This window comes from Rattus rattus, chromosome 14 (assembly GCF_011064425.1).
Source record: "Rattus rattus isolate New Zealand chromosome 14, Rrattus_CSIRO_v1, whole genome shotgun sequence".
Classification (NCBI taxonomy): Eukaryota; Metazoa; Chordata; class Mammalia; order Rodentia; family Muridae; genus Rattus; species Rattus rattus.
Window position 1 is genome coordinate 5,716,029 of NC_046167.1, and position 19,862 is coordinate 5,735,890.

The 19,862-nt window shown below is 39.8% G+C and overlaps 1 protein-coding gene across 1 annotated transcript in view; it reads left to right on the forward strand.

Annotated features, from left to right (window-relative positions):
• Dnajc1 (DnaJ heat shock protein family (Hsp40) member C1) overlaps window positions 1-19,862 on the forward strand; it is a 159,781-nt gene that overhangs the window by 123,157 nt on the left and 16,762 nt on the right. The window contains exon 9 of the mRNA XM_032885262.1: window positions 12,603-12,722. Coding sequence (XP_032741153.1) covers window positions 12,603-12,722 — 120 coding nt within the window. The remainder of the gene's footprint in view (window positions 1-12,602; window positions 12,723-19,862) is intronic.

Genomic DNA, 19,862 nt, shown 5'->3' on the forward strand with positions numbered 1-19,862 from the left:
TCCTTCCTTCCCTCCTCCTTCCTCCCTCCTTCCTTCCTCCCTCCTTCCTTCCTTCCTCCTTCCTTCCTCCTTCCTCCTCCTTCTCCTCCCTCCCCTTCCTTCCTCCTTCCTTCCTTCCTCCTTCCTCCTTCCTTCCTCCTCCCTCCTTCCTTCCTTCCTTCCTTCCTTCCTCCTTCCTCCTCCCTTCCTTCCTTCCTTCCTTCCTTCCTTCCTTCCTCCTCCCTTCCTCCCTCCTTCCTCCTTCCCTTCCTCCCTCCTCCCTTCTTCCTTCCTCCCTCCCCTCCCTCCTTCCTTCCTTCCTCCTTCCTTCCTCCTTCCTCCCTCCTTCCTCCCTCCCTCCTTCCTTCCTTCCTCCTTCCTTCCTTCCTCCTTCCTCCTTCCTTCCTCCCTCCCCTTCCTTCCTTCCTTCCTTCCTCCCTCCTCCTCCTTCCTTCCTTCCTTCCCTTCCTCCCTTCCTTCCCTCCTCCTTCCTTCCTTCCTTTCTTTCTTGTTTACCTGCATGTTCATGCACTATGTGTTCCTGGTGTCTACAGAGGACAGAAGAAGGCACCAGAACCCCTAAAACTGAAGCTGCAGATAGTTGTGAGCCTCCATGTGGATTCTTTGACTCAAACCCAAAGCCTGTGGAGGAGCAGACAGTGTTCCTAACCACTGAGCACCACTCTAGGCCTGGAGATAGTGACCAGTGAATATTCAAATAAAAGGTTCAGGAGACCCATGTATTCATGTGAATGCTAACTTACTGACTTATCTCACAGACAAGATCAGTTTAGTTCTCAATCATTAATCTGTACGTGAAGTAAAACTACAGGTGGAAGGCCCTAATATCAAGAAGCTGTGAAAATCAGTTGTCATGACCTGGATGTGTTTATGCTAAAACGTGTGAGTCTGGGAAGGAGGTGCATTGAGCTAGCACCCCCTCGGCACAGCGTGTGTAAGACGAGACAGCAGGCCAGGCCTGCTTCTCCATACCAGGGTAAGGAGATGAGCGGGTGTTTGCTCTGTTCTTTAATGTAGTTCAGATCTTCAGAATTTTAGATAAAAAATGAGATGTTGACCAGATAATTGGCAACAGTAGAAAAAATTATAGGGTTAAATGTAAAGAACAAAAATTTCATAATGCCAAAAGAAAATCCAAACTTGCCTAAAGTTGGGGCTGGGACTCAAAATGGTTGTCTATACTCCGTACCCTGCCCAGCTTCTACAATCCAAATATATTGTTAAGAGGACACAAGAAAAACAATCCATAATCGATGGGAAAATAAAATTCATATTTGCCTAAAACCATAGCTAACTAGTAAATGCTTAAGGGATCTGTAGGACTCTAAAACTACCACCCCGCCCACCCTCCAGAAGTGAAACACATGGTGTGAGAGTCTCTCATCTGTGTCTCCTTGTGAGGAGAGCACCGTGCCTTCTCCTGTTGTGCTGGAGGACTCCAGCATGGTGCTCTGTGGAGTAGTAAGTAGCACGCAGTTGGTACTTGTTCTACACAGGCCAGGCTGTGCTGACTTGGCTCTCCTATGCACTGACCGTTGCTCTCAAGTAATTGTCACCAATTTCTTCATCCAGCTTGTGACAATTCACATTGATCTGCTTTACCAGTACTTGATAGTGTGTGCAATTTGTCTTTTTGATGTCTCAGTGTAGATTTTTTTAATTTGGTTGGTTGTTGGGTAAGTGGATTTATTTTAGCATTTTTCTAAAATTGGTATGAAATTCATATAATAAAATTACCTTGAAAGTAATTTTCTTGTAGTGTACTCATAATATTGGATGATTACCATTTCTATATAGCTGTAAGACATTTTAAAATATTTTTTCCTTTTTTAAAAATGTTTTCCTTTTATTTCTATTTCAAATGTTATCCCCTTTCCTGGTTTCCCCTGAAGAAATCCCATATCACATCCTCTCAGCCCCTGCTTCCATGAGAGGACTCGCTCACCCACTCACCCAACTGGGCATCTAGCCTTCACAAGACTAAGGGCCTCCCCTCCCACTGATGCTCTACAAAGCCCATCCGCTTCTGCATATGCAGCTGGAGCCATGGGTCTCTCGAAGTGTACTTTTTGGTTGGTGGTTTAGTCCCCAGGAGCTCTGGACTGTCTGCTTAGTTGATATTGTTTTCTTCCTATGGGGTTGCAAACCCTCTCAGCTACCTCAGTCCTTTCTCTAGCTTCTCCACTGGGGATCCCATTCTCATTCCAATGGTTGGCTGCAAGCATCTGCCTCTGTATTTGTCATGCTCTGGCAGAGCCTCTCAGGAGACAGCTATATTAGGCTCCTGTCAGCATGCACCTCTTGGCATCCCCTAATAGTGTCTGGGTTTGGTGACTGCATGTGGGATGGATCCCCATGTGTGGCAGTCTCTAGATGGCTTTCCCTTCAGTCTCTGTTCCACACTTTGTCTCTGTACTTCCTCTTGTGAGTATTTTGTTCCCCCTTCTAAGAAGTACTGAGGCATTCACACTTTGGTCTTTCTTCTTCTTGAGCTTCATGTGGTCTGTAAATTGTATCTTGGACTGATATCCACTTATCAGTGAGTACATACCATATGTGTTTTTCTGTGATTGGGTTACCTCACTCAGGATGATATTTTCTACTTCCATCCATTTGCCTAAGAACTTCATGAAGTCCTTGTTTTTAATATCTGTTTGCTTTGAGCTTTAGTAAAGTTTCTTTTATGAATGTGAGTGCCCTTGCATTTGCAGCATAGATGTTCAGAATTGAGAGTTCATCTTGGTAGATTTTCCTTTTGATGAGTATCAAGTGTCCTTCTTTATTCATTTTGATACCTTTTGGTTGAAAGTCAATTTTATTTGATATTAGAATGGTATTTCAGCTTGTTTCTTGGTACCATTTGCCAGGAAATTTTTTCCAGCCTTTTACTCTGAGGTAGTCTTTGTCTTTATCACTGAGGTGCATTTCCTGTATGCAGGAAAATGTTGTGTCCTGTTTCTTTATCCAGTCAGTTAGTCTATGTCTTTTTATTGGGGATTTGAGTCCATTAATATTAAGAAATATTAAGGAAAAGTGATTTTTGCTTTCTGTTATTTTTGTTGTTAGAGGTAGAATTATGTTTGTGTGACTCTCTTCTTTTGGCCTTGTTGAAAGAACTTTACCTATTTGCTTTTTCTACGTGTTAGTTTCCCTTCTTGTGTTGAAGTTTTCCATCTATTATCCTTTGTAGGGCTGGATTTGTGTGAAGATATTATGTAAACTTGTATTTGTCATGGAATATCTTGGTTTCTCCATCTATGTTAATTGAGAGTTTTGCTGGGTATAATAGCCTGGGCTGGCATTTCTGTTCTCTGAGGGTCTGTATTATATCTGCCAGGATCTTCTGGCTTTCATAGTCTCTGGTGAGAAGTCTGGTGTGATTCTGATAGGTCTGCCTTTATATGTTTCCCTTACTGCTTTTAATATTCTTTCTTTGTTTTGTGCATTTGGTGTTTTGACTGTTATGTGACGGAAGGAATTTCTTTTCTGGTCCAATCTATTTGGAGTTCTGTAGGCTTCTTGTATGTTTATGGGCATCTCTTTTTTTAGGTTAAAGAAGGTTTTTTTCTGTAATTTTGTTGAGGATATTTACTGCCCCTTTAAGTTCAGAATCTTCTATCTCTTCTGTATCTATTATCCTTAGGTTTGGTCTTCTCATTGTGTCCTCGATTTCCTGGATGGTTTCAGTTAGGAGCTTTTTGCATTTTGCATTTTGCATTTTCTTTGACAGTTGTGTTGATGTTTTCTATGGTATCTTCTGCTCCTGGGATTCTCTCTTCAATCTCTTTTATTCTGTTGTGATGCTTGAGTCTATGATTCCTGATCCCTTTCCTGGGTTTTCTGTGTTCAAAGTTGTCTCCCTTCATTACTTTTTATTGTTTCTATTTTCATTTTTAGATCCTGGATGGTTTTGTTCAATTCCTTCACCTGTTTGGTTGTGTTTTCCTATAATTCTTTAAGGAATTTTTGTTTCTTCTTTAAGGGCTTCTACCTGTTTACCTGTGTTCTCCTGTATTTCTTTAAGGGAGTTATTTAAGTCCTTCCTAAATTCCTCTATCATCATCATGAGATCTAATTCTAAATCCAAATATCGCCATGTGATTATCTCTAATGTTACTTTCACTTGCTGTCTCTGACTACAGCCTGTCCCTTCTATGATTCTGGTTGTGTCAGAACTCGTCACAGTTCAGCTGTCTCTGTGATCCTATGATTCTGTGATCCTGTGAATCTGTGATCCTGTGATCTTGGGCATGTTAAAGCACCTGGGAGTCTGGCTTCCTCTCTGTGTTTTGGTACTTGGCGTGGGGCCAGTACCCAAGATCTGCTCAGGGCACTGGTTCAGACCTGAAGGAACCTGTGCCCTTGTTTCTGCATCTCTGGATCCTGGGTGTCTGATTTACTCCGGGTGTTGGGCAGCTGTTGTGGCCTCCTCACCTCTGACCCTGGGCATGTTAGAGCACCTTGGAGTCAGGCTCCCTCTGGATGTTGTGGGAGTGGGTGCGGACCACACCCACCTCTCTGTTTTAACTCTGTCAGTACTGGCATCTTAGGTAAGTGCTTCACAATCTACGCCTGCAATAAGAGCCTTCCTGTACAGCCCAGCTTGTCTGGGATGTCTCAAGTGTATGTAGCCCAGGCTAGTTTTGCACAAATTCTAAATACTGTGATTAAAAGTATGTATCTTCAAATAACTGTGGTTAAAGGCTTGTCCTCCTTGGCTGACTTTAATCTTTAGCTTCTTGAGACAGGTTCTTCCTTAGTTGCTGGCCTTGAGTTTCTGAGCTCGTGAAATGCTTTCTCCTACCCCACTAGTAGCCAGATTTATAGCCTTACACCTCTCCCTACAGGTCACTAGGTCTGTCGCTACCTTTCATAAAGGTGTCTTCTTACAAACGCATTCAAGAAAAGTCTTTTTTTTTTTTTTGGTATGGATTCTTATAGCACTTATAATTATAATTGGCTGTATAATGCTTTGAATTATATTTTGATTGTATCTTTTAATATGTTAAAAGTTATACTCATTGTATAAAAGTTAAAAGTTTCCATCCATTGTGTGGAAAATATGTGATTGTGTGATATGGTAACAAATAAATTATTCCCAATTTTGTCAGTCTTTATTTGTACAGGATGCCCATAATAGCTATTGCCTCTAGTAAATGTGTAATTACAGAATCAGCCTTTTCAGTACTCAAAGCAGTTGTCAGTTGAAACCCTGAATATGTATCTGTGGTATGGCTGTACAAACTTTAGTTTTTCGAATTCTGCAAAATGAAGTGCATTCATCTGACAGATTTAATTTTTTTGGTATCCTTAGGGTTGCTTCCAGCAGATAATGGAAAAAAAGAACAATTAGTACACTTTTATAATTTTTTTGCATTGTTGCAAAATGATAGTAATTTTTTTCTTTAAACCTTTACTGTTAACATTGTATTTTTCATGACATTTTGAGGCTTCTAACACACTTTCTATTTTTGGTCAATTTTTTATTTCCTTGTGCTAATAAGAAGACTATATGAGACCAAATATGGCAATATAATGGATAGTTTCTATTTCTGATTGCCTGTTGCAGTTGCATAAGGTTAATTATGAATTATCAAGACTAAAGTCAGCAGTTTCTATATGCCAAACAACTCATTCTATTAAGAGATCCAGGAAAATTTACTAATACTATAAGAACTACATATAACTCTTGATTTTTGAGCTGAAATATATGGGCTTTGAATTACTTTGCCTTTTTTTTTTTTTTTTAAATGTCTGACTTCTAGCCTGCCATTCCCAACTGAATTGTGTCAGTATAGAATGTAGGAGCTTCAGGAATTAGCATTTCTTTTACAATAGGTGGTAGAATCCAATTAATTCTTTCCATAAGCTGAAGATGTTTGCTTTTAGAAATTTGCTGTTAATTTCTCCCAAATAGTTGCTGTAAGCTCTCTGCTAATCTTTGTTGATTACCCATAATGACAATCTCAGTATTTATAATTCTTTAATTTTTTACTTTATGTGGTAATAAAATCCATTCTATAATACTATAGGAATATGGTTTGAGATGAAAACAGGTCTAAACATGTACACATATACTATCAGTAGCATACCTGACAATAGAATAAAAAGAGAGAGAAATCGATTTATCAGTAGATTAATGGATAAACAGACTATGGTGTGTATCTATGTATAATAAAATAATGTTCAACCCTGCAAAGGAGTGACAGATGCTGCACTGTAGATATTTTCCTGTTTTATTTTCATGACCAGTGTGTGTATCTCCCAACTGGCCCTAGGATGCAGGCTACAGATGCAGAGAATAGGCACAGAACCACAGACAGATCATAGAACACAGCTTTGATGACATCCATACTGTGTAGTACAACTTAACTCCATTTTTCAACAGTGCAGTCTCAGTTGTTTTTTCTAATTCCATGTTGTGATTTCTCACTCATTAATTTCTGTTTTCCACAGTCTCTAGAAAAAGCTGATAAATTGTCATATTTCCCTTTTATTCTATATTAAATTTCTGGGTTGTGATATTTCTCTACTCACATTTAAATGATACCAATCAGTAGGGTTTTTCTCCCAGGGTAAGCAATAAAAATTAAGTGCTTTTCTATTCTTTTATGTGTTTTTAAAATTTATTTATTTTATGTATATAGGTGGTTTGCTTGCATGTATGTGTGTGTACAATGTGCATACAGTGTCTACAGAGGCCAGAAGAGACTGTTGGATCCTCTGGGACTAGAGTTACAAATGGTTGTGAGCTGCCATGTGGGTGTTGGGAGTAATCTCCAGATGGGAGTCTCTGGGAGAGCAGCTGAGGCTCTTAACTGTCCACAGCTGCTTTAACACTCGAGAACTTTAATGTAGCATAGCAAACATATCAACAGGTAGAAGCAAACGAAACTCTCTTTGATTGTATCCAACATACAGCAGGCCCACACTAAGGATGTTGAATGGATCATTGGCTAATTTGTAAGAAACAAATTGGGGGCATTGTGAGAAGCTGGAAGTTGCTACTAACCGGCTTTTGAACATAACATAGCAGACTAAACTCACTTGCTTTTCTATAGAAATAGTAGTTTTTCTCAGAAGTTGCAGCAATGTTAGCGGTTTCCACATGCTACCACAGATCAACTCTCAGCTCTATGTGCAATAAAAGGGAAATTATTTCGTAGGATAAAAATAGTTTATCTTAATGTAAGAATTTGCAAACCTGACAATAATGTCAGGTAAATTGTCACGCTACTTAACCTTATATAAACATTGAAAAGATAGTCATATCCAATGATTTGTCTTGGTGCAGATTTTCTTTTCAACATTCACATGTCGATTAATAACCTCAGGATCTGCTGATAGATTATTTAGCTGAAATTGGGGAGCCTAAGAACTCTCCTAGCACTGTTCTTCATAGCACAGTGAATTTAAGGTTTTCTCAACTTTTGTAAGTTTCTGTTTCTTCTTGCTGGAAAATAGGGCAAAGGACTAGAACAGTTCTAATTGAAATGAATCTATTTTAAGCAAATACAATTTCTAAAAATGTGAAGTTTATGCTTTAAAAGATGCTAGTGGTCCAAAAATCAAGTGCCATTATATTGAATATTAGTTATGACCTTTGAAAAATACATGCACCACTATAAAGTAGAGTAGATAAAAATACAACTGATTTTTAATTTTCCCTATAGCATTTATCAATCATATGCCGTGATATATTTTTTAAATCTCTTCAATTTCTTTTGGTTTCAGCTTTTCCCCCAGTAGGATAATACAGAAAATTTTCTGCCTGAAGACAAAGTAGTTATTCTCCTGAGATGACATCTAATTTTAAAAGCTATAAATCCATAAATTAAAATGTCCCCTGCGACTGAGCATCTTCTCTGGTGGGTCTCCGACTGCACAAGCAAGAGCTCTGTGCCCATCACTGTGGGTGAGGCTGGAGTAGTCATCATCCTCACTACTTAGAGCTGTTCACCTTTAGTGTATCCTGAACTTATTTTCCTACCTAGTCACTGTCTGATTTTTGTATGAATTCTTCTGTTTTTATCCCCCAAAACTTATTTAACAGTTATTTGCTGACTTTATAATTTGCTACCATTGAGGATGTGTACATAAAAAATCAAAGGGGGGGTGTGATTATACTTAGAAACAGTTATAGAAGGAGACCATCAAAATATAATGCAGTCATTTTAATAATTCTTTATGCACTCTGGATACCAGACCCTAAAGAGGTACAAGAAGAGAACATGTTTTATACCAATTACAGACTTTAGCTCGATGCCCCACTTACAGCTGTATTGGTAAGAAATATATTCAACCCCATGAGCATGACCTGGGACATTGTGATTTCCTGCAGGAAATTTGAAGTGACTAAACCAGGACTAGGTTGATTTTCTTATACCTTTTGTTATGCTGTCACCCCAAAGGTATACCAACCTGGCTGGCCTGTGCTGCTATCAGAAAAAGAAGGAGGTCATGCCAGTCAAGAATGAGTCCTGAACTTTCTAAGTAAATATGTGTTACCATATACCCCTTGATCATCATGGAAGAAGCTAAAAGGAACAGGTTTCTTTCCGGGCACAGTTACTTTCAAAAATATAAAGAAAAGGAAAAAGTGAGAGCAGTAGTGAGAATTTTTGTTAATTTTGTGTTTTGTTTTATTTTGTTTTGTTTTTGATATTGTATGTCTTGGGCTGTCCTGGAACTCACTATGTAGACCAGACTGGCCTTGAACTCAGAGAGATTTGCCTGCCTCTGCTTAGAGGCAAAACTTTTTGAGTTGATGTTTGAGGAAGTCTTTCCAGTGTTCAACAATCACAGATGTCTGTGGACACAACAGGGAACACTGGTGTTGTTGCATCAGGCACTTTGACGCCTGGCCTACTCCGTGGGTTAGCAATGGAAGGTATAGTGTTGGCTGATTGCAAACAGTCTGAAAGGCTAAAGCCATGAGAAAATGCTTTCAAGATCCACAAGAGTGTGGTCCAGCTTGTTGACCTGATCGGAATAGCAGCAGTTGCCTGAGAAAGAATCCAGCAGCAAGATGCCCGCAGAGCTGCAAGAGGAGTCAGAGCGTCCCAGAAGTCAGCCCTCCCAGAAGTGAGCAGGGAAATAGCCAGGGCAGAGTAGCATAATTCATTCCAAGATAACTTCTCAGGTTTTGGCAGGAGCCACACAGAGATATAGTCTTGGTGGATTTATCTCAGTAGTGGAACACTTTTGCCTATCACTGAGTGGAGGTTTTTCCAGGGTCTGGTCTGGCCTTTATATTGTGTCCAACTCTTGGAAGCAGAGGTTGTGAAAGGCTGTGAGCAGCTCCATGATGAGCCCGTGTGGATGGTGAGAAGATGGCTATCTGTAAGACACAAAGAGGGGCTTCGGAGTGAAGACATTCCAGGTGGTTTGGTTTTTAATTTTGTTGTTCTTAGCGTATCATTGTTTTACACAGAAGTTTGTCACAGTCACTTTTAAGTTGGAAAGGAAATTATATAGCTAAAAGCCACATGCATTCTAAAACTGTACAAAATAAAGAGTTCTAGGGATGCTGTCTGTGTTATAACTGTACAACTGACATTTTAACCAGTGGACAGAGTAAAAAAACATTTTCTCGAGTAAAATCCCTAAGATTCTGAGTTGAACTAAACCAACTAAAAATGGTTCAATGTACAATTGTAAGTATCCATTAAATAGAAAAGGACCTTCCACCGAAAATAGGAGAATGCAGCAAGTAGTAATTATATTTTTCTTTAATGTAACCATAATTTCTCAGCCAAATAAATGGGATAATACTTGATATTTCGCATTTTATGGTCCAAAGCTGGAAGGGGAAACTACTGCATTTAGGTTCAATAAACGCAGCAGTGAGCCCACCCTGGCACGCCAAGCCCTTGTAATGCAAGGATAGTAAAGATTTTCAGAGGCGCCATAGCAGGCTTTATACAAAAATTCATCCCAAAGGAGTATTTTTTTTTTTGTTAATACAATTTAAATGTCCCTATTCATTCTTATTTGGGGATCATTACACAAACTACTGAATAATTTGAAAAGTTACTTTTTATTTTGCATTCAGTATGGAGATTTATTCCCAGAGCGGAGCTTTTCTGATGCAAAATTGGGATGCTTGTGTAATCCCAACAGCTGTCCCCACACCATGTGGTATCTGCCATTACTTTACTGTAGAGATGAATTTTTGGCCCGGTGTGTCAGTAATACTGGACACACGTGGGTTTAAGTGGCACAGCCGTATGCTTATGCATTCATTTGACTTTCCCAGCTACAGTCAGCTCTATAGTGGACCAGGTAGAATACATGCACAGCACGGCCACCCTCGTGGCTGCTGGAGTAGCTGGATCACAGTGGGCTCTGTTCCTTTAAAGACACCACTATTACTGAGGAATTACACATTCACCCAAGGGCCTTGCAGCTGTAGGAGAGGGAATAACGAGGAGCTCAAAGGCCACGCTCAGATTTCAGCCCATGAGTTCTTATTATTACCCATCTTTTAACAATATTAGAAAGAACCATGGCCATGAAATAACTGAAACCAAGAGGAAGTTTGCTGAGGCAGTCAGTGACTTTTCCTTTTCAGGTTTTTGATGCAAGCATTTGATCTAGATAAAACGTTGCCTTCCCAGGAAAACAGTAGTGCTATGTTTTTAGACTCATTAATGAGAAATTAAAATGCAGTTGGTTTTTAATGTCCACTGTTAATATGGATAGGATATTTGGAAAATCAGCTTACTACAAATGGAAGTGCTGCACACTTGTCTATTTAAGCTAATGCAGACATCTCTTCTTGAGAGCACAGCAGTGCTTTGCTGTGCTCCGAAGCAACCTACACTGGTGTGCATTGACGCTGAGGCTGTCTCCGTGAGGATACTGTTCTTCATGGCTTCACTTTGCACTTCTAGCTTATATTTAAATTCTCCTCAAGCTTTGCCCTTTTTGTATTTTCTTTTGCATTAGAGTTTAGGGGTTTATCAATAATAGTAGTATTTCTTTGAAAATCTAATTTGTTTCTCTAAATGATATCTAAATAACACATTTTTTTGTTAAATGAGGCAAAAAGGAAGGAAAACAGGTGTAGTTTTTGGCTCAAGTGACTAAAGAATTAAATTTCGGATCATTAAATATCAAAGAAATTCCAGCCAGATCCAGTGCAGATTCCCTTTTCATGTGTGAGCGTGTGCATGTGTGAGCGTGTGCATGTAGTGCAGGGCTGTGCTGATGAACATGCTTGAGGCTTTCAGCCCTTAGTGGATATGAAATAGAGCGACTGATCAGTCCTCCTCACCATGGCTATTATTTACGACTCCTAAGTGGCAGGTTGTGTTTGTGCCAATTCCTCTGCTTCTGGGAGCATTCTTGATAGCAGAACAAAGTGAATAAAAGTAGTTTGCTTTGCAAATGAATGCAAATGGCAGAGCCTTTCGGAAAGCCCTTAACAGGGCAGTGCACTCTGATTATGAGTGAGGCTGCCATTTGGACGTGGTGAAAAGAGCAGGCTTGAACCATTGATTCGGGGAGACAGTAAAAAGTCAGGAAGGGCTGTTAGGCTTGCAGTGAGGCAGGCGGACGTCAGTGCGGTTAGAGCACAATGGGAGAATGACAGGAAGGATTCGTGTTGGGGAGAGGCTGTGCTGGGGCTGAAGAGAGTCCCTGGAGTCACTCACCTGACTGTTGGTCTATGCTGATGGTTCTGTACCGGAAATGGTGATTAGAAAAGGTATTTGTTTCTAAGATTTCCTCCCACTACCTTTCTCTCACCCTCCCCCATCCCTTCTCTCTTTCTCTTTGTTTCTCAGTAAAGGAAAATGAGATGAACTTCCTTCATCTTCCACTGTTTGATGACAGAGGCTGCTGCCTCCAGTGGGGGTAGCCTGTGCTAAAATGTAGTTGTCCTTTGTTTCTTCATACTCAACAGTGATGTGTGTTTGTTTCTTCCCTCAGTCTTACTGGTAATGGTCTTTGACCATTACTCAGCAATATGTTTGCAGTTTTGTAAGGTTTAAGGTGTTTTCACTATTCAACACCAGAAGCTTTGCAAAGACTGGATGGCTCACATCTTGGCGAAAGAGTTCCGAATCTTAACTTGTTCCCAAGTTTTACTGAATGCCAGCTAGCATTTGGCAAATTAAATATTTATAAAATTGTATGTCATTGTTGTTACATAGAATGAGCAAAGCATGTAATCTCTCACAGTTCTGGTTCTCAATGCTTCTTACTCAGATTTTCATCTAGACGTCTTAAAACCACTTACTGGTCATATCATGTGAGTTATATGAACAGCACTACATTTTGTAGCAAGAATTTTTATGGACTTTGGTAATGTTTTTATTTTAGTATAAAACTGGTCCTTTTTTAAAGTATCTTCAAAAACATAGTTTTGCATTATGCACTACATCTGTTTTTTAAATACATGCAGAAATCTTATGGATACCGCTGAGACTCTATTCTGTGATTAAAGATGCTGCCCTACCTTTGACTAAGCCTAGATACATGTTTAGTGACTGTTGGTCATGGCAGAGAGGGTTCTGCCAATAATTTGTTTCACAGGCACGTTGATGTTACAGTAAACATCTTTTCAATCTCTTAAAATCTTGTCTACTGTCTTGCAGGCACCTGAATGGACAGAAGAGGACCTCAGTCAACTGACAAGAAGTATGGTTAAGTTCCCAGGAGGGACCCCAGGTCGATGGGAGAAGATTGCCCATGAATTGGGTCGATCTGTGACAGACGTGAGTTCACTGAGATTTGCATTGTCTGAGGAGTGATGAACAGGAACAAGCCAACTATGCAGGAGGCAGACTTAGATGGGTCCTTGGTTATCTGTGGAGAAGACCTAGGCATGACCCATTAATGAAATAAGCAAAAAGCAGATGTGAATCCCATTCCCTTCTCCACAGTGAAAGCTGTGTGAAAGAATTGCAGTGTTCGGGGACTGAAGCTACTGAAACCTAATCATAGAAAATAGTATTAGATTTTGTGTTTATATTGACCCTTTAATTGTGGAAAAGACAGTTTTCAAACTGATCAGAACTAGAGAGGTTGTATTTCAACCTTAACAGTCAAGTACAGATTGCTCGTGTGTTTTCACAGGTGGTTTAGGTTGATGAAATGAGCACTCAAGCCTGTGGTGCAGACAGAGTTTGCCTTCTTTGCAGGCTGCTGCTGACCATTCATTTGGAATGGATGTGTGAATGGGCATACCTAACACTTAGAAGACAGCGTAGAGACCAGAGTCTTGTTCCATAGCAGGTTAGATGTTTTCACTCAGGGAGGCCACAGTAGAGCACTTGATGTATGCCAGATTGTCTCCCAACATCTAATTAGAAGTCAGAAAGAAACTCCTGTCTCAGTTATCAAACTGATATTTGTATAAATCGTGATAAATAACCTTTACTAAATTTCCTTTACATACATCTTATTGGTATAAAACCTCTTAAAAGAGTTACTAATAGCAAAAATTTAAATTTCCTCTTTAATTCGGTTAGCATGCCTTTAGGTCTTTTTTACAATGTGCACACATTTTAATGAGCTCAGTAGTAAAACACAGCTTCCAAAATAATGAGGATCTGTTATAATTGCTGGAACTTACTGTTCATAGTAAATATCTATGTTTTTAATTTGGAAGCAAATATATATTTAAAAAGTACTGTCAACATTTTATCTCTTTTCCTCAGTTCCTTTAATGGGACTTGCTTTGAAAATTTTAAATTACATGTATACTTACAAATATGCGTATATTTAAGTGTGATCATCTTATACAAATTGTACCTAGGAACATCATTTCTGCGCGTTTGTGGAGTGGCCAGTTATCTTTAGCTCATGGAGAATTGCTTTTCTACTAATTGCACTGCTGAGATAACGAATTTCATTTTCTTGTTTTAAGGTATTTTGTAAGGAATGGTATAGTTATATAACCACATTAAGGTAGTCCAAGGCTATTGATATTTTAAACACTGTATTTTCAGTTGCTAAAGTACTTTTTAAACATTCTAAAAATATTGTTTTAAAGAGCCCAAAACTTTTTACTTGACTATATAAAGAAAAATAATAGGTTAATTTAGTGTCTTCTTAAGAGGTAAAGAAGGAAGGCTGAAGAAGATGGGGTGTTACAAGATCTCACCAGCACAGCCCCACAGAGTACTACCTGCACTGATTTACACGAGTGGGCTTACTAGTAGCAGAGGCTTCTCTTTGCTTGTGTGTTTTCTGACGACTTATAACAAGATCAGCACACCTGTGTGCTTCACTACTTCTCCCCAGTCTTCTCCTGGGGAGCCTGGTTTTACGTCTGCACACTTTTTAATGTGAAGTGCTTCATTGCCTCTCGAGTGTGTATGTTTGCACACACTGCATGATAGCTTCTCTTTTCACAAAATTAAAAGTTCCATGCAACAGTTAATAAACCTAAACTTTTGTAGACTCGTGAGATGCCATCGTAGGAGAACTGTGTCATGATCTGCCACCCGTAGCCTCTCTGCAGCCTCACTGTGCCTTTCAGTAACGTGGCAGAGCAGGGGAAACAACAAGCAGGGTCTGAAGACTCAGCCAGCTCCTTTAAAGATTATTTGTATTTATTCTTTGACAATTTCATAGACATAAATAATGTGTCTTGGTAATATTTTAGTGTTTCTTCAATCTTCTGTGTGTGGGCGTTTCACCTGCTCATGTATGTCTGTACCCCCCCCCCCCATTCATCGCTCCTGATCCCCAAGGAGCCCAGCAGAGGAGACAGATCCCTCCCCAGGACTGGAGTTACACACAGTTGTGAGTTACCAAGTGTGGGCTGGGAATTAAATCCCAGGTCTCTGAGGAGTAGCCAGTGCTCTTAATTGCTGAGCCACCTTTGAAAAGCCCCTAGCTAACTTGTTCCAGTAACCCCAAGAATGACTTGTGTACCCCACTAAGGCAGCTGCAGTGGGTTCAGCTGTACATCCCTCTAGTGGGATGTTAAGTGAAAGTTCCTCACACTTTAAGAGGTCACCCACACTTCCTTTTGGCTAGCAGTGTTAATTAGATTTGTTGTGGTTAAGTGCTTGGCTGTGGAAGAGGGGCCGGGTGCCTTTGGCGGTCATGATCCCCTCCCCCTGCACACTGGCCTGATCTCTGGCACCAGCCCCAGGCTGCACAGCTGCTTTTTGACCTTCCTTGCTGGCCAAACGCTCGCTTCAGGCTTGCTTCTTTCCTTCCAGAAACAGTTGACCCTTCATGGGGAAAGGTGAGAGGGGGGCAGTGCAGGAGCCTGTGGCTTTGTTTAGTCTGACAGAGTCCAGTGTCAGCTTAAAGAGGAGTCAGTATACTAATTGTCAAAGTTAGTTACATTGTTAAAATCTACCGTGGGACAGTGCAAGCAATATTTTAGTATTAAGATTTTTTTGACATTAAGTATTTTTAACTCAGGTAAACTGCAAGGCCAACTTCATTGAGGCTTTAATATTTTAAATGTTAATTACATGCCTTTTGGCATATAATTTTAGTAACCACAAAGGACACTCCATTTGTAAAAACAACAAAGGAAACAAAAACTGTCTGGCATGTAAAAACCACCTTTAATGTGATTATTAACTGCAGGCTTCTAAGTTAAGGTCAGGAAGCGTCAGATTTCTTGTTCCTAAAAGGTTGTAAGCTGACCCTGGTGCTCTGTGGACCACTAATCTCTCACATTCTATTTATGGTAACAGTCTGAGAGGAGATTTTCTGCTTGTTTAGAAAAGGCCCAGGTAGACAGCAAAACGAAAGCCTGATGGCTAGAGCTAACTTCTGTAATTAGTGCCAAAGTGTAATACAAGAAGTGCCCAAGGTCTGCCCCTGAGCAGTGCAGGTAGGGAAATCCCCTTGTCATTAGCTCACTGCCTCAGAGGCAGAAGATACACAGTGGGAGGAGGTTTTATCGGTTGTTATTATGATGTCTTCTCAAGAGCGAGAAGCCTTATGGTTATCGGCAAATTAAAAAATACAGTTTTATGTTATTTTGAAGATATATCATTATTATTTTTAGCTCTGAAAATGATGGGGACTAGCTTTTAGGTTTCTTTACTAAACTGCCATCCCCTACTTTCTCTGTTCTCTGTGGTCCAGCCTGGTCTCTGCTCTCCTGTCTTCCTCCCTTCCGCATCGTACATCCTTCAGCAACACTTCACTTTGGAACACCTGCTTGCTTTATACCATGTCCTTGCTGGATGAGCTGCCAGCTCGTTTGATTATAACTTTCAGAGATTCGGGGATGATGCCATTCACACTTAGGTTAAAACTTTTTCTGTTTGTTGTTGTTTGATATTTTGCTTTTTTTATTTTAAACATGAGCAACACAGACTTACGGTGATCATTCGGCTTCCAAGGCAGAGATGGGACCACGGGCCAATCACTCAGTCTTTCCCCTGCACTGATGAGAGTTCTGATGAAATAATGCCGAGGTCGCTATTTCCCCTTTAGTAAGGAGCTGTGGGTTTGGAGCTATTGACCGGCAGTCGTCTACCTGGCATGTACAGGGGATTTTCTTCAATTGAAGTTTTTGGTTGTAATTTGTGACAATTGTTTCAGGAATCAATGTGGAATTTCTTTCTACTGTTTTGAGATTTTCATTACATTTATTTAATTTTGTGTATGCATGAATACCATGACATGTTTGCAGGTCAGAGAACATCTTGTAGGACTTTGGGTTTTTTTTGTTTGTTTGTTTTGATTCTTTGCTTCCAGGAGGATGAAGATCAAACTGAGGACTTTGCTTAAGCAAGTGTCTTTAATTTAACAGTTGGACTTAATACTTAAATTTTTGCAGTTAAATATGAGAATATTTTTAGAATATTTGATTGGATATCTTTAGTTTGTTTGAGCCTATTGATGCAGTCTCTTTATTGCAGCCTTCTAATATCCAGATACTCAAGACAGTGCTGAACTTAAGGAAGAAAAAAGGACAACAGTGTCCATGCCTACACATGTCTACACACACACACACATGCACACACACATACACACATACATACACACACATATACACATATACACATACATACATACACACATATACACAGACACACATACATACACACATATACATACACACATATACACATACATACACACACATACAACATACACATGCACCCATGCACATGCACACACACACACATACAATAGATGGATGGAAAATGGATGGATGGATGTATCAATGGATGAATCGATAGAAGATGTCTTTAGGACAAGATACTATAAAAAATATCAAAATACAAATAAATATCAAAAAAGAATGGTTGAAAATTATCTCCTAGGAAACAGAATAAAAAGGCAAACTGTTTTAACATATGGAAAAGAAATATAGGAACTCAACCCTAGAAATCTAGGTCTGATTGAGTCCCAGTTAAAGAAAAAAAAAAAAAACATAGGCAAGATTCTTGTTCTGTAAGTGATACGGAAAAGCTCTCTAGAATGCAGGAGCACCTGGGCCACTCAGTAAGTTCTCCACAGCCAGTGCATGTATGGAGGAAGTTATGGAGAAACTCTGGGGCACTGAGACCAAGCTACAAGACTCTGGGAGGCAAGGAAACAGTTCCTCTACAGTTCTAAGAAGATGTGTTCTGAATCTAGAACAGTTTATGTGTGAGAGGAAGTACCTGAGGTTATCCTCCAGCAAAAAGAGGATGAGTCAAAGAAGAAAACATGAGCCCAAGCAGTAATAGATCAAGTCCAGGGACAGCAGCCACATCAGTGTATAGCTGACAAGAGTAGGGTGTGCAAGTTGGAGCGGGAGACTGAGGACTTGCTGTCAGGGATCAGAACCCTAGGGAAGGAGTGCTTTTAGAATAGATAGTCTGTATAACTTACAGCTTGAGCATGTATATTCTCTCTCTCTCTCTCTCTCTCTCTCTCTCTCTCTCTCTCTCTCTCCCTCCTCCCTCCCTCCCTCCCTCCCTCCCTCCCCTGTGTGTGTGTGTGTGTGTGTGTGTGTGTGTGTAAGATGTGTGATGTGATATCATTCATGTACCCAAAAAAAAAAAAAAAAAAAGCAACTAGAAATTCTACAAAGTACAGAAACCCATTACTACTGCTGCCACCTGCCAAAACTGGGCAATTTGGGTAGACTGAGGGTGGAATATTCTACTCTTAGGGTTGCAATATTCTAACATCTTACACATGACATATTGTATTTAGGCATAAACACATACATATTCCCTCACCCAGTATTCTCAGGGGATGCAAAGAATACTTATAAAAATAGACTATTCCGCCAATGGTAACTACATGACAACAATGGAATACCTTATATCTTACATCATGAAAAAAACAAAGTGGGTTAAATACATAAAACTAAAGCATCCTGTACACCATACCTGTTAGTTACAGTGTGAACGGAGTGTATTATGGAAAACAGTCTCGAGGTTTCTCCAGAAATTACAAATCCAGCAGTTCTTCTGTATGTGCATATTCAGAAGAAACAAAGCCAAGATGGGAAAAATTCATCTGTACTTGTGTGTCTATCAGAGCAGCATAGCCAAGACAATGAGATAACCCAAAGGGTAGACAGAGAAAATGTGGTCTATGCAAACAAAGAAGGACATGCTGCTCTGTGTGACCATGTAGACAAGCCTAGAGATGTTGTGCTAGTCAGGTTTAGTTGAACACCTTTATCTGAGTGCACACTAAGGTGCACAGGAGAGAGACTCTCAAAATATAGAAAGGTTTTAGAGATCTGGTATATAGTATTTTGCCTACAGCTAATGATCCTGTAACATTTTCTTAAGATTCTGGTCTATCTATGTGCCACATTTTTTGCTCTCCATTCATCAGTTGCTGGCCCGCTCGTCTGATGCTGTTTCCTAGTTACTGTCAGTAGAGCAGTAGTGAGCGTGAATGTGTACGTCTCGTGAGGTAACTTAGGTTCAGGTTTGGTAAGCCTCCACACTGACTGCCGTAGGGGTGGCACCAAAGGTGAAAACTTCCTTTTTCTGCTTCCTCTCCAGCCTATATTTTCCTTTACTTTTTTGATGATTCTGATAGCCATTCTGACTGGGGTAAGATATTTCCCTGATGGCAGAGGATGCTGAGTGCATCTAAAGTTTCTGCTAGCCATTTGTATTTGAGAGCTGTCTTTTAGTCCATTGGTAACTAAGTAGTTTGTTCTTCATTTCATTCTCTGTATAGTCTAAATACTAGTCCTCTGTCTCGTGTGTGTGTGTGTGTGTGTGTGTGTGTGTGTGTGTGTGTGTGTGTGTGTGTGTGTTTAGCAAAGATTTTCTCTGATTCTGTGGGCTGTTTCTTCACTTGATTGGCAGTTTCCTTTGCTGTACAGAAGCAGGTCTGCCTTTTATTGGAGAATATAGATCATTAATATTCAGTTACTATTGAAAGATATGTATTCCTGAAATATTGATAATTGTGTAATGTTTTCTTAAACCTCTCTGTATTAAGTGTCCTTGTATTGTTTACTTTTCTTCTGTTCCCCCATGTATATTCAAATAGTCTTTGTAAAGCTGGCCTAGAGGCCACATAGTCCTATATTATTTTTCTGTAACTCATTTCCTTAGGTGAAAAGTGGTGTGGGGAGGAAAAGAAAAAGAAAAAGATTTGTTTAATGTGGCCACACTAGGAAGAGAAACAAAGAGAGCCATCTCCACGATCTTGATGTGAGATCAAATGGCCAAAGATATGTATATCTGAACAGCAATGGCTAGAGCGAGGCTCTGCTCACTGGTCTGTTTTTGTTCTAGAAATTTATTATTTTCAATGATGATAAATAATTTTGCTGGGTATAATAGTCCAAGTTGGTATTGCAGTCTTTTAGAACTCAGTAAGCAGCCATTGCTCTGACTGGCCTGCCCCATCTGTGACTTGGGTCTTTTCTCCTGCAGCACTCAGTAGTTTCTTTACTCTGTTTG